Below are 16025 nucleotides of genomic sequence, written 5' to 3'. Positions count from 1 at the left end.
AGGTAACAGCTGTCAAAATGCGATTGATGAAAACTATATTATATCATAAAGATTATATTCCGGACTGTGGCAGTTTGTGTAATGGTTTAATATGTTCCTGGTTTTTATTTAAATAAATAGATTTATTACTTATCAATTTTTATATTTGGTAGGCTTTTATATCATCATCATAATACGTACTAACATAATAATGTTACAACGATGTTGACTTAAGAACTAATAAATATACACATTTTTTTTTTTGTAAGTATCCAGAAACCACTAAATTTAGGTGATCTAACTAACAATAATAATTATAATTATCTAGGTAATAATCTAAAGGTATAACCTGTACCCGAAATTTAATATTTTCAACATTTAAAACTGCACACGAGAGAAGCCTGGTTATTCAACTATATATATAAAAAAAAAAGTGTTAAATACTTTAAAAAAAATATATTTTTTATTATTATTATGATTTTTTTGAATATCAGCATATAAATATTTATTTCATACTCCAAAGCATAATAGTATGTTTCTGAAAATTGCTATACATAAAATTTAAGTTTCAAATACAAGTGAGTAAAGTCAATAGGTAGTATTTACTTAAAGCTTAGACAGTAGTTGGTAATGAAGTGAAGTGGTACAGAGGTAATGTTTGTTATGAAATGTTGGTCCCTGTAGGTACTCATTATAGCTACTATAACAAAATTATAGTGTTTAAGTTTCTCATATATACGATGATCGATCGTCTATATTTATTGTCGCCAATATAAGTTTAGTATACTTTATAATAAACCAGGTATTTACCTACCTATAAGTAATGTCCAAGTAGATATTTGGCCAAAGAGTGTGGGCAGAGTTGGCCGCAATGATATACATTTCCACCTATAATATGTAAGTACCATTTTGCACACATTATTATTTATTACGTTGGTATATGTACTTACCGTTACGTTAAGATTAAAATACATTTAATAATTCATAGTTTGTCGTGGGTTTCCGTTATAGTGCTGCATAAAGTTATAAAACAGAAATTCTATCAAATTGTTTTCTCTTATTCCGTCTACCAACTTATAACATATTCTATTGGTGTGCTGAGCAATTTTTCTTTTTTACTTTTATTACGCACGAGCATAATATTATGTACTCTAAATAATGTCTATAAACGTGTGTGCTTTGTATAAGTTTTAACATACCGTAGTTCATAAAGGTTAAACATAATATATAATCTTTACTGTTCGTACAAAGAAATTCCATCATGTCAACATACTAACATTTTAGAATTTAATGTAACAGCCAGACATCAGCTGTGTATTTATACTAGACAACAACAACACAATTAATTAAAACACTATTAGGTAAAATCAAAAAATACAAGCTTATAAAATATATTAATATTGATTCTTAGTGTTTACGTTACCAATTATATTTCTGATAATTCGTTTAAATTAAAGACGTTTGAACGTTGACCCGGAGTCTTCATTCAATTATTGTAGAGAACACTAAATGATTAAGTTTAGAGTTATTTATTATTAATAACATTTCAAAACGTAAAACAAGAACAATATTATACCATAACAAATTATACATACACATGACAGATAAAAAAATAAAAATTATGTTTCCCGACAAATAAATTGTGCATTAAATAAGAATTCAATTAAATTGATCTAAAATGACAACATATATTATAAAGGAATGTGCTTGGTATGATATTAAAGTAAAATAAAATGAATACCAATATTGTTGCACCAAATGTTTTTAATATTCTGTCCATCCATACGAATCTGAAAATCAGTATTAAGTTTATTTAAATAAAAAATTTATAATGAATATTTCCGTGATAAAAAATATATATATATTTATAAATGTAGGTACCCATTACAGTATTTATTTAAATAAATCTTACCGGTTTAATAGTTTTCTCGCAAACGGTAATTTTGTTTCGTCGACATTAAATAGATATTTTTGAGAGCCGATTGTTGCATTTTTCATGAATTCGATGATATCTACATCTTTGAAATCGTAGTCAAATTCTTTGCGGTCCACATCTGGTATCTTATCAATTAATCCCAAAAAGTTTGAATTGTCAAATTTCCAAGATTTTGTAGTAAAGTAAGATAAAGCCATCGTTACAACATATATTTTTTGTTGCAAAGGTAACAAACGTCTAAAATGGTAAAAAGAAATATCGATAAGTGAAAATTATTATTATTTAATATAATAATTAATATGCTATATAACAGCTGACAAAATTACTAGTGATACACTAATATAATATTTTATATGATTTTATAATTAAAATAGATATTTTAAAGTTGATTGAATGTTCATCAAATAACAGTAGGTATGTCATTTGTTTTTGAAAATTATACTTATAGAACGAATTTATGTATTAGTTTTTTTTCAATAATACATAATTTACCTATTATTATTTTCATAGGTATTACAGTGGAATATCTACCTACTTAATATCAAAAAGATGTGGCCAATGCCAACGTTGAACAGTAAACATTTTAAAATAATGTCAAACGGTAATTACTAATTGCATATTGTGTTATAGGATATACTATATAGCTATGTGTTTATTTATATTTTTGCAATGGACAAAGTATACAAACAAAATATTCAAAGCCTCCATTATTTTTTCTAATAAAACATGCAACTGAAAATAAAATTGTATTGTATCATTTTCAAAAAAAAACATAATATTTTCATAATCTACTTTGCGATTTAAAAAATCACCGTAATTATGTTTTTTTTTTTTTAGGTTTAAAACACTTAACATATTTTCTGCGTAACTACCTATATTTAAAATAAATTTAAAATTTCATAGTATGTAATATGTATGCCTATATTAACATACTAACACAAAAACATTTCGTTGTTAACTGAACCTATGTCCAAATAATATAAAATGAGCCATAGTAAATGCACATATGCAAAACCTATAGTTGTGTGTATAATACATTATATACACAGTAGAAACCGTTTATAATGACACCGGTTGAAATGACATATTGGGTGTAATGTCCTTAGATTGAAAGTCCCTACAAAAGTTCTACATTATATGTATTTATTTGTATCAATTATTATGATGTCTGTATAATGGCTATACGGATGTTATGATGGTTAATTTTGGTTGTATTGGAAAAATTTAGTCCACAAACAAATTTTGAAGAGTTAGAAAAAAAATAGAGTGTGATTTTTGTACAAAATAACAAATTTTTTTAAATAGAATGTAAGTTATTCAATTCTAAAATAATAATTTAATTAATTAATTTAAATGTTTTTATCTTTACTTTTTTTTTTTATGTGTTGAATTTTATGTTATTGTATATTATATTTTGGTTTTAATGACAAATGGTTATTATGACCTATTTTTCTTGATCCCTTCAACGTCATTATAAACGATTTCTACTGTACATTGGATAATTTAAGATTGTCTGTGACAATAGATTGGATCAAAGTCCTGGATAAAGCATATTATTATAGCTTATATAATAATCTACAATAAGCAAAGACCAACATTGTTGAAGTCCAAGTATTTTCGCGCTAACAAAATAAATAGTAAATCGAAAATAATCTTTTTTATAGACTGCATTCATAGTAGATATCTGTCCAAATATTTGTTTGTTAAATAAAAATAACCATTATTGTCATTGAATTAGATATTGTGTGTAGGTAAACGTGTATCACAAACCGATTTCATTGTCATGTTTTGAAAACTTAGTAAGTATTTACACATCATTTGTATTATTTTCTCGCAAAGAAAGAAAATATTGTTTAAATATTTGTTTATCGAATCCGAATTCCGCGTAAATTCCTGACACATATTAAAGTAAGTGGATTTTTTTTTTAGAATGTAATACTCATTCGGAGTGATGAAGGTATAGGTAGGTACTTATTTAAATGTTACTTTATTTATAGTATGAATTATATAGTACAACAATTTATAACTGTATGTAAATATGTAACTTCGATACGTTTTTATATAATAGAATGTTTGCGTACATTGAATTCAGAAATTCTAACGAAAGAGACAAGGTACGTTTATGACGCATAATCTAGTGAACTTTTTCTCAAGTGTGTAAATAATGAATATATATTTTTTTTTTTGAAAGTTATGCACAGAACAAACTCCTCAAAATTATTTTCAATTCCTAAGATGGTTAAGTAAAAATATTGTACTCAAAACTTGCATGACGCCCAAATGATACACACGGTGTGTAAATATTATCAACAATAATTATAATATGATTATGTGATTATAAGGTACACATTTGATCAATGGTCGATAATACTCTAAGGTAAAACATGATATTATCATAATTTCACGATTTATGAATAAAAGCCAATTTAAAGGCTAATACCGACAACTGACAGGTTGAAACGGAAACAAATTTTAGTACAATAATAATATTTTACAATATGACTAACACAGGGATAGTAGTTATAAACATTTTTATACTTGTGTGGTTTCCCAATTAGGTCCAAGAATGCATCGAAAAATATTGCCGGAAAGACTTGCTCAATTATTGTAGATAAGTAGTAGTAGTAAAAGCAAGTTGTAAACTTGATCGTCGGACGCCACATCATTTCATCGAATGGGTATTGTTCAAGAGTTTTCATACCTAAATCTAGTAGTTGTTCGTTTGACACGGATTTCGATACGGATGCACTGTTGTAAACAGGAACATAATTTTCCTTCTCCAACAAACTGAAAAGTATAAAATAATTCGATATTATGTCACCCACTCACGTCTGTACACATTACACATATTATTATTTACCTACTTTATGTTTAGAGTTTATGCTGTAACAAAAGTAAGTACGATAACACAATGAAGAATATATTGCTATATTATTCATCGAACAATTATTTGTTTTAACCAACAAATTATTTGTTTGTTACCGTAATAACTCAAAATAAATTAACTACGGTGTCGTAGAGGTTCAAAACAATAATATAATAATATATTCATTAAGTGGTGGCTAATTCTGAATTTGGAGAATTATTACCCCAATTTAACGTAAGTTCTACACTATTTTCTTCTATATTCTAGTTGAACTATTGATATTGTGGTAGAAGATTGAGAGAGTATGATTTAAATATTTAACAAACCGTACAGATCGACGTTCTGAGCACATTAGACTAGCAAATTATTCTAAAGTACAGACTAAGCCCACCATTTGCCCGAAGTTGATTTGAAATTCGCAGTAGGTACCTATTCTACAATTATAATTACAAATAATATTCTGTCGAATTATATATGTACTTTGATTTCGATCTGTGCCAAGCTGCTACGATCATTGATTTTATAGATATATCAACGGCCATGTAATCGGGAACTATCGATTTGTCGCCGTATGTTATTCGTACGATCCCTTTACCGCATGCCATCATAAGTCCAATCGGTCCATTGAAATTATCGATCCATCCTTTGATAGGGTCATTCAAAGATGATATAACTGTAATATATAACACAATTTTCAATTTAGATGTCTATAATAATATGATATTATATATTAACAAATAAAGAGTTATTTTCGATCTCAATAAGTAAAATTTAAGCTAAATACAGTAGACATTAGATAGCTCGAACCTCGATAACGCGAAATTTTCGATATCTCGAATAAATAAAATTTTCCGTCTAATAACAATAACTCTTAATGTTTAAATAATTTAGACGTACCCACGGTTTTTATTTTTTAATAATTTATACAATAAAAAACAAAATTAATTTTGTCAAAAACTGGTTTTTTGTAAAAATTTCCTTTTCTCCTAATTTTAGATTTTGATCGGGAGCGATGATGGTATAATTTTACAGTGATGTATATTTTATTCTCTTCGTGTCTCTAGTTTTCCTTTAAGAGCAACAAAAATGCTTCAATTTTTACTTTAATATTATTTATTTTATAAAAAATTGCATCTAGTTGGTAGTTGGTACATTGCTATATATAGGAGGGGACACTAAAAAATACACTATACTATTTTTAAAATATAGAAAAACTAACATTTTTATGCCTACCCAGTTTTTGAGAAAATTAATTTTGTTTATTTTATTGTAATTAAAACGCAAACGTATATACTTAAAATGTTCACCAAATATGTTTGTGGTATTATATGGTAATTATTGTTAACTCTTTTTAAGCTATTATATAAATAAATAAATAAATAAATAAATATATACATATTAATACACATTTTAAGTTTATATTTTGATACAATTGTATATTTAAATGAAGAATAATGATAGGTATAATAAGTAACTTTATTGTACCAAATTCAAAAATATATTTACGAGGACTTGAAAATTCTACGTAGATACATTATTATATTTTATTACAAGCAATGATATTTTCAAAATATTTAGATTAACTTTAAGCTATTGGCTATTTATTTCACGAACCCATTCATGCCGTTTCACGGTAATTTGTTATTGATTAAAAAGTTTGATAACAATAATAAATTATGTAAATATATACTTAATAATAGTTAATAAGTTAATTTTATTGTTTTCAGCAAAATAAGTTCAACCTGCTGTATTATGAATTGTATAATAAATTATTTTAACAGCAATACAAATACATAATAAAAAATAATTAGTAATATAAGCTGACAGATCGTTTTCGATCAGAATCATTTTTTAATCGTATAAAATACTTTATTTTTATTAGAGTAACCTACTCAATAAAAAAAGTTCATTCGACACTTAATGTACAGCATAGCCTACTTATCCGTATTTTTGTTTTCCTTATACAGTTCAAGGAATTATAATATTGTATTTTAGGAGGGAGATTTTGTTTTAAATCTGTAATTTAAATCTATATGATTTGTGAACTATACAATACTACTGTAATCGCGTATTCACATTATAAGTAAGATTTATCCCTTATTATATACGGCACTGTAGCAGGTAATTATTTTATATTTTTCCAAATTATTATGAAAATTACCTTGCACTTTATACTTTTGACCTAACAATGAAACATTTTTTACTAATGAAAAAAGCGATAGCAGAAACAAAACACACACACACACACACACACACAATCATTGAAAATCTTTTTACTTGAAAATTAAAAAAAAAAATACTAGAAAATTACTCGTAAAAATTTCATAAGTAACAAAAACTATTTTTATTATCCATCTTAACTCATATTATATTATATAATATATAGTATAGTTTTCAATTTCATATAAAGAGATAAGTAAACATAAAAAAAAAGTAATCTCTAACACGAGCAGTAGTTAACAGTTATATTATGTATATTATAAAGGTACATTATTAGGTAATTATAATGTTTGACTTGATTATATTTTTTTTAACTACCGGGTACAGTTACAAATGTATCAAGTCTTGTTTTAAAACTAACTCCATTTAGTAGATACTTGTCTAATTTCAACATACATGTTAACAATGCATATATATTATAAATTCGACCCTTGGTAAATAATCAGACAAAGGTTATATTTTATACGGTTTTAATTCGGTCGACTTTTATAAAATCAAATTTACTTTACTAGAAGATTGAAAAATATTTTCTGAAACTCATTCTAGCTGGCTTTTATAAATTTACATAATATGTTTGTCGTGTACACTGTCTATGTTTGGTTAGGATATTATTCAAATTCGTTTCTCGTATGAAGTGATTTCTTTTTGTATTCATTATAACAGTCAGCGCATGTACCTATGTTACAAACACTGTACTAAAAATATATTGTTTCCGAGTCTGTTTTTTCGTAACCCGAGGAGATTGCCAGAGGAAATTATCACTAGATTTGTTCCAAAATTAAATTTGTACAGAAAAGTGCGATACTTATTGCCTTCCGGTTTTTTTTTTTTTATTTAATATCCGAAACGCATTTTAAAATATAATTTGGGCTTGGGATATTTTTCTAAAGTATGGCCTTCCATATTTAAATGATGTTGATTTAATTTTGGTTAAAGCTATTGGAATAAAATTTAAACAAATAGCTTAAGTAACTCAGAGTATAAATACGAGTAATATGAATGATAGCTGTATAAATATAAAATATGTTTTTTTCTATCATTTTTGCGTCTCAACAACGTGATACTTATTAGCTAAAAAACCGTTCGCGGAAAAGTGTTAAAAATCATAAATTATAAAATTATATTATACATTAGAAACATAGATCTTATAGAATCAAGTTTTGCCATTCAAGTTTGACTATTACTATATAAACTACTATAATAGCCAATAGGCAGGTGTTATAGTTGTGATTTTTTTGGAAAAAAAACCTGAAACGCAATTCATAAAGATAAATTAAAAAAATAAGGAACGCAATTTTAAAGAAATTGTTATTTCGGGATACTGAATTTTTTTTAATAATTCGTGACTAAATTGATACGATAATAATAATTCAAAAACCAATTGAAATTGAAATAGAAGAAACATTTTCATATCGATTTGAATTACAGCTGGCACTGCCATGATTCAATGGGAATCGACGGCCAGATCGTATACACTTAAGAGATCATCATCTCAGAAAAACTATTAGAACTTACTGGTGTGAAAAAAAATATTATGCTATTTAACTTAAAATGCTAGGTACCAGCTATATAATAAGCATCGTGCCCTTAATATAGGTATTTAAAAAAGAATTGGAAACCAACGAGCTAAAAGTTAAAGTTAAGTACTATTTTTAACTAAGTTATACAACTTACATAGTTCCTTTGTTTTTAAAAAGTACATTTATTTAAACTTTACAAATTAGATATTTTTCAATGACAATACTAATTACTAATCAATATTGATAAATTTTATAGTCATTTTCAGTTAATTTTTGAACAATAAAATGTATAATGTGTTGTTTTGTATAATTGTTTATAAATTATAATAAAAAAAAATAATCGAAACTATTAAGATGTAGTAATATGGATGTAAATAATAAATTGACACTATCGGATTATTAATAACTGTTATGGACTTAAATTGGGATCAAAATAACGTGTATACATTTTCATAGAAAATCACTATTTCACTTAAACACATAAATTTCAAATACTAGATAACCCAGTAAGACATTCATAAATAACTAAGTTCAGCAATAAATAATTATTCTGCTATATAGTTGGGTTCTATTTATACTGTTAATTGGTTGTTATTTGTTATACTTCAATTATTTATGTTTTTTATCAATTTTCCCTATAAACTTTTGTATAATTTTTACTATATGATTTTTGTTTTGTGGAACTAAATGGATATAAGTTAGGGCTTTTTATGATATTTGCCTGTTGTACATTAGAACATAATAAATTGTAAGTATTAAGTTTGAAGAAAAATCTTTTTAATTAAACTATTGGAATCGTAGCTTTTAAGAATTAAAAAAAAGAACAAAAGTAACTTAAAATTTTAAATTATATTTTTTTAATACTAACTCAATGAATTTAAAAAAAAAAAACGGTTCACTTGCTCGCCTTGACAAATACTTATATAAATATATTTAAAATGTTTGTCAAATATCACATTTCGACTGATGAAATAGCTACTAAGCTTTTTCTTATTATTTTCTCGGGCATAAAAAAAAACTCACTTTTATATTCTATATAGGTACTTTATATTTGTACTTAATATTCATTTTATAAATTTTGTGCACGGTATAATATATTCTGATAAAACATTGAAATATTTAGGGATTTAAGATGCTTTTAAAATGATAATTTCTATCAAATGTAATTTTAAACAGTACAAATATTTCAGTTATATCCGTTTCTGTATAAACATGACTCGAATATTTGTTTTAATTTATTTTCGAATATTAAAAAACCGATTACAGAATATAAGTAAATAAAATACAAAGATATTATTACTTAGAACTATCTACAGAAATTATTGATGAGGAACAGGACAGGAAAGAGAATGGTAAGTATTTCGTGTAAATAATACATACTATTTTGGTACCTAGCTATATTATAAAATATAAAGAACGATAGATAATCGTCTCTGACTGTAAACGATAAAGTTTAATATATATTTACTAAGTTTATGGTTTTCGCGCATTATTCTTATTTTTTTTTTAGTCTTACAAATTTATTACACCCGTACACAAAATCAAAGTCTCGAACAAATCAAATACTATTATATGCATTTTAAGAGTACTCACCAATCGATGGTCTGAATATTACTACCGGTATGTTATTCCGTTCTTCATTAATTATTTGTTCAGCGAGTAATTTCGTTAGCGTGTATGTATTTGGAAACGATCCTAAAAACCTTTATCGAAATAACACACGCGAATAATGAGATAATAATTTGTTGACATTTTAGTAGTATAATGCATATTATGCGTCAAAAATATAATACAATGATAATTTCGTTGTTAATTTAAACGAACGTTTTATGTTGTTATACTATAAACTATTATTATACTACCTTTTGATCGACATAATAATATGAGCCTATCGATTGCAATAATAGTGATATTTACAATAGTTTACTCATAGTGTGCTTAAGACGTCCTATGTCATGATATACTAAAATAGGAAACAGAAATGTTTTGACTGGTTTGAGTAATTTTTATTTGGGAAATTGTACACCCGACTCAAATAAAACAAATAGGGCAAAAAAAAAAAATATTTTTTTTTTCGATTAAATAACTGGTGTTGATTATTTCTAATATAATTCGTTTCTATTATTACATCGTTTTTGGTTTTAAAAGGTTTTTCCGGTATTAAACATTACATGTTTCATTACATAGAAAAAAAAATAGTTCATAAGGTCTGTTATCAGCTGGGTTCGGATTTTTTTTTTGATAAAATTGATTGATTATAAACTGTGATTGAATTTAAAAAAAAAGCATTCCCTGATCCTCTCAGATTAGTTAGTAACTAATAATATTACCTTACAATGTTTTTGAGAACCAAGAACCATAATAATTATTATTCAGAAGACATTATGAAGAGATGATTCTTGTGTTGTGTAAAACCAAATCAGTACCTATTATATTTTAACGTTTGATCAAATAAAAACACAAATGTGATGGTTAAGTTTTTGCAGATTTCTTATAATAATTATTAATTGTTTGAAATCTCAGTGTATAGTACTGTACATTTTTCGCTATCTTTTTATTTAGTTTAATTATTATTTTAATAATCGATAATAATACTAATAAACCTACCTCTAATTATTCAATTAGTACGCTGTTCAGAAATATAGAATACTCACTATACTTATATTATATTCATATCGTTTGATTTAAAAACAAATTTTAATAAAATTTGTTATATAACTTTTATTTAACAAACAACGTGTAGTTTATATTTTGTTTTTATGGTATAATATTAAAACATGCAATGTGTTTATTTTTTTAAGTAGGTAAAGTAGGTTAATAGAATCATAAACTTTCAAATACAAATACGATAATATTATATTTTATGTTTTATATTTTATTCACATAGGCAGGTATTTTATTTTTGTTTTATTTTCATGATTTTAATCTACTTATTTTTTTTTACTACATCAAAACCATAATAATAATTGATATTATCTAAACATTTAAAGGATAAATAATTGTGTATTTAAGAATTTATTATTTATGTTATTAATTTGTTTCTACAGAATGTTTTGTGCGAATAAATTCCCAACACATTATACAATACTATTGTACGTGAATATTATATATCTGTAGTAATATTCTATTGTTATCTTGTTTTTTACTCGGCTATGTAGGAACCTACGCATGTGGTTTTTAATATATAAAATATTCATTTTACTTTGAGACATTTTAATATTTTTAATATTATGAAGTAGGTACCTACTACCTATTGAACATTTATTTTTCATGTAAAAATGTAAGTTATGGATTTTAGTTTAAATTATAAATTATCTCCGAAAAAACATTTCGTTAAAAAATAAATATTTTATTATTGTAAGAGTTAAAAATAAATGATACCTATGACAAATACAACAATTAGTTAGTTGTCGCTTTTGTCAAGAATCACATAATAATATATACTTTTGTATACGTATGTCGTATAAGTAATATTATAATCAGTTGGCTCTGATATTGAAAATATTATTTTTAAGTCGCACATCGGCTCTTACTTTTTTGTTAAAATACTACTCATGGTCGGATCTAGATTTTCAGCGATCGAGATTGCTTCTCGCCAACCAATTGGCGATTCATAGACTTTTTCTTCGACATGTTCTCTTATACAGTTACAATACGCAGTCGACACGTGCAGAAATACCTATAACAAAATATTCTATTGTGTCAGAGTGTCAGACGTCAGTACGTGATCCCTATAGTATATTGAATACTATTTATTCTTTTTCTTTTTCAATAATTTTCATGTCTTTAGAGGTTTTCTTATTTTCGTGCGTCACATGCCGATGGTTCAGGACCCGATTCTTTGCTGATAAAGTGCCTATACTAAAGTTGCTCTCAAATATGGAATAATGGAAAAAATGAAAAAGGTATGGTATGAAATATTTTTTTTGTATAGAAAAGTTTAAATTAGATTTTAATTATAAGAGTCAAATAAAACATTTATTTACTAAATATAAAGAGTTTTTGTTTTCATTTAAAATACTGGTCAATAAAGGTATGAGAATTTTTGTTGAAAAGAGGGGCGTAAGTCGTCAGTTATCTCGGTGAAGTGGCACTGAACCGAAAAGGTCAAAAACCATTGGTGTATACTATTGTCACTAGAGTGGCAAGTAATTAGGATACCTATTTATTGAATTGCTTCACTTTCAGCCTTCAGGTCTTTTGTTTTGAAATTGATTTTAAATATCAATACAATTCGTTAAAAATCTTATTAATAAATAATAAACCTATTTATTTTTTTAACGATTTTAAAATATTTTCCGACCATAATAAAATTATTAGACTTTCCAATGGTACATCATTGCATTTATATACATTACATTTACTCAATTAAGTTTAAAATCATTACTGTAATTATTGTTATAATGGTTCAAATAAAACTGATCAATTAAAATCACCTATTTTTATTCTGGTTTCAAAAATTCAATAAAACGCACAATAAAATTATTGATGTGATTTTATATTTAGATCAATTAAATTTAATATTTTACGTTAATAAACGTTAATTGATATAATAGGATTGTGTCGTTTGTTGTAATCTAAATATTATTACGATTGTGATATTATTTTCAAAGCACATACTCGTATATATGTATATACCACAATAGCATTGCGATGAATATAAGGTGGTGCATTATAATATATGCTGTACACTTACTTTTAAACGTTTCATTTGTTTAGCCAATTGCACAACTTCACGTGTTCCTCTTACATTCATAATTGTCGCATCTCGTATCGGTTCATCAAAACGGACACTGGCAGCAACGTGGAACACGACCGAAACATTTTCTACCAAAAAACTGTAATCCTCGTCCGACAGCCCAAGTCGTAGTTCGGTCATGTCACCCAGTACGGGATACAGTTTTTCCTCCATCAAACCAGGCTTTTGTTCTTTAATTGTATCGAATAGCTGTGAACAAATTAAATCATACACATTGATGCCATACTCGGCATACTCATTGTGACAAAAGTCGCAATTTAGGCGATATTATAAATATTATACGTCAACATAGCGAGTTGACTCCTCGTGAGACTGCATGCGTGTATGTATACTGTATAAGAATATATTTATTTGATTTATAAATCAAATATATTGTTTTTATAGTGCATCATAATAATACATTTTTTAAATTTAATTTAAACAAAAATAACGATTGTAATTTGTAGCATATTCTTTATCAATATTTTATATGTAATTTTTTTTAAATAAGATAAAGATCGATAATATAGGTTTAATTAAACAAATAAGGTATAATGCAACTATTCCATGGATTTTTTTCGCATTAAACGATACTAAATTAATTTTTTTATATTTTTATACTTACAATATTATCACATGTTTCAGAATAATTAATTTAAAGATTTTTTCTTATCACTAGCTTAACTATAGAAATTGGATCTATCTAAATCACTTCTTTTCATAATTTAAAAACAGTTATTTTTAACTAAATTTTTTTTCAATAATAATACTTATGTAAAATTTTTTATTATTATTACGATAAAACTAATATTAAATAAAAGATAATTCAACACCTGGATAGGTCCTGGTGCTTAGGCTATAGTAATATATATATATATTTTTTAATTACAGTAAATTAAAAAGCCATTCTATTTTTTTACTATACATTATAATATTATATTAAAAAAAGTGTCAGTTGTGTACAGTTTATTAACATTAAAGTATTTAAATTAAAACATACTTTAACATCCAAAATTTCTTTAATTCTGGAATTTGTATCTTTTCCTTTTTTATTTCTCACTAACAGACAAATTTTACCAATATCTGGACAGGACCGAACTAGTTTTTCAATTAAAACTTTGCCCATAAATCCGGTCGCACCTGTTACCAAGACATTACGCCCTTTAAAGAAGTCTTGTATACTCATGTTCTGAAAAATTTAAATAATCGCTATAGTACAAAAAGGTTATAAGTATTATATTTTAATCTTTATAAATTTTAGCATAACATGTAATTGATTTCTTAATTAATACGTGCAATATTGTACATAAATATTTTGAGAAATTCCGTATTATAGATTTAATGGATTATTAATGGTTACTATAAAATTCCCATTTTGTGTCGTAAATCGAATTGGCGGCAGTTGCATATTATTATATTTGATAAATGTGAATAACAACAATATTGTTCGATATTGTTTATACGTCATATAAATAACCTATACAAAATGGTATTAAAAATGAATAATAGTTGACTATGTACAGTGTAATAAACATAATATAAAATATGGTTTTCAATAAAAACAATAATACTAGTATTGTATTAATGAGATATTCGTGTAATAATTTAAAAAAAGCAAATTTTGGTACTTAAATCTGATTTATGTCAATATATTTTTCCATATCAACTTTAAACTTAGTTAGTTAAGTTCATTATTTATTAGCTATTACATTCTAACTTAATGATTTCCCGTTCACCTACGTTAATTATTGTAACCTTTACATTTCTATCAAATATATCTTAAATGAATATTCTACTTAAATAAACGTTTCTCTATAACATACTACGGTTTTGTTGGTCGATTAAATCATCAATGAATTCTCGACTATGAAGTCCGAAAACGTCAACTTATCGTTAAAATACTTATATTTTATCATCATTCATTATAACTACATACATACCTACGACATAATACCTCGTTCTGAATATTGTACTTAAAACTTTTGCATGGGACTGAAATACTATTTCATATATCGGTGCAATACACTCAGATACAACTATTACCTATAGTCGTGTACCTACGTCTTAAAATAATAAGAGTAAACATAATAATCATGGAGTCTTACCTCTTGTGCGATGAGCAATAAACGCGATTTAATAAATTAAATAGGTACGTTTTATTCGAGACGTATATTGTACAAAGCGGCGATTTGTCGACTAGTACTTCAACGTCCAAGATATTACCGTCCGAACGCAATGTAAAAATGGTTATGCAGCTCTAATAGTAAAAACGTAGTGATAGGTATATCATTATACGACAACAATCGATTGTGTTAAACACAAGGTTTCCTTAATTAAAATGCAAGACACTAAATGTTTCTTTTAATGTGAATCGCGTGGACACGACGTCTAATACGATTTACTTTTCGCAGTGTTGCTTGAAAATACAATAGAAATGTTTTATCGGGCGTTTCACGTTATGAAAATATTATGTTAATGCGAACACCGCACACTGTGTTTATAGTAGTAATCCATGAAATAATAATAATAATAATAACAATAATATTCCGATGTCCATTATTTGTACGTATTCACGTGTATACCAATTAAGCAATTTATACATAATAGGTATTCACCTTTGAAATGACAAATATTATTGAGTTAAAGCTCCAATTTCCAAATAACGTTATCAAAAGAAGCATGAGACTTACACAGACATTATGATATTATATAATAATTTATAGTTATACGACTCATACAAGCGCTGTAAATCGATAACGGTATACA

At 25.8% G+C, this 16025-nt stretch overlaps 1 protein-coding gene across 3 annotated transcripts; it reads right to left on the bottom strand.

Moving 5' to 3' along the window:
* Positions 1–1243: 1243 nt before the first annotated feature.
* On the bottom strand, positions 1244–15650 carry LOC114129754 (fatty acyl-CoA reductase 1-like). 3 transcript variants are annotated; one of them, XR_007605816.1, is made up of 11 exons: positions 15365–15650; positions 14620–14736; positions 14260–14448; positions 13218–13469; positions 12055–12200; positions 10115–10224; positions 5262–5454; positions 4454–4702; positions 1892–2152; positions 1575–1769; positions 1244–1484 (listed from the first exon to the last, which is right to left on the bottom strand). XR_007605816.1 is itself a non-coding variant. In XM_050206359.1 (10 exons), exons 2-10 carry the CDS (start codon positions 14725–14727, stop codon positions 1643–1645), a joined length of 1635 nt encoding a protein of 544 aa, XP_050062316.1. In that variant the 5' UTR covers positions 14728–14736; positions 15365–15650; the 3' UTR covers positions 1493–1642. The 3 variants fall into 3 exon arrangements, 2 of the variants coding, with proteins under 2 accessions (XP_050062316.1, XP_027850382.2); XM_050206359.1 differs by lacking the exon at positions 1244–1484 and having other exon boundaries at positions 1493–1769; XM_027994581.2 differs by lacking the exons at positions 1244–1484; positions 14620–14736 and having other exon boundaries at positions 1493–1769; positions 15365–15647.
* Positions 15651–16025: the final 375 nt, after the last annotated feature.

This window comes from Aphis gossypii, chromosome X (genome assembly GCF_020184175.1).
Source record: "Aphis gossypii isolate Hap1 chromosome X, ASM2018417v2, whole genome shotgun sequence".
In the NCBI taxonomy this organism is placed as follows: Eukaryota; Metazoa; Arthropoda; class Insecta; order Hemiptera; family Aphididae; genus Aphis; species Aphis gossypii.
This window is presented reverse-complemented; position numbering and strand designations above follow the sequence as displayed.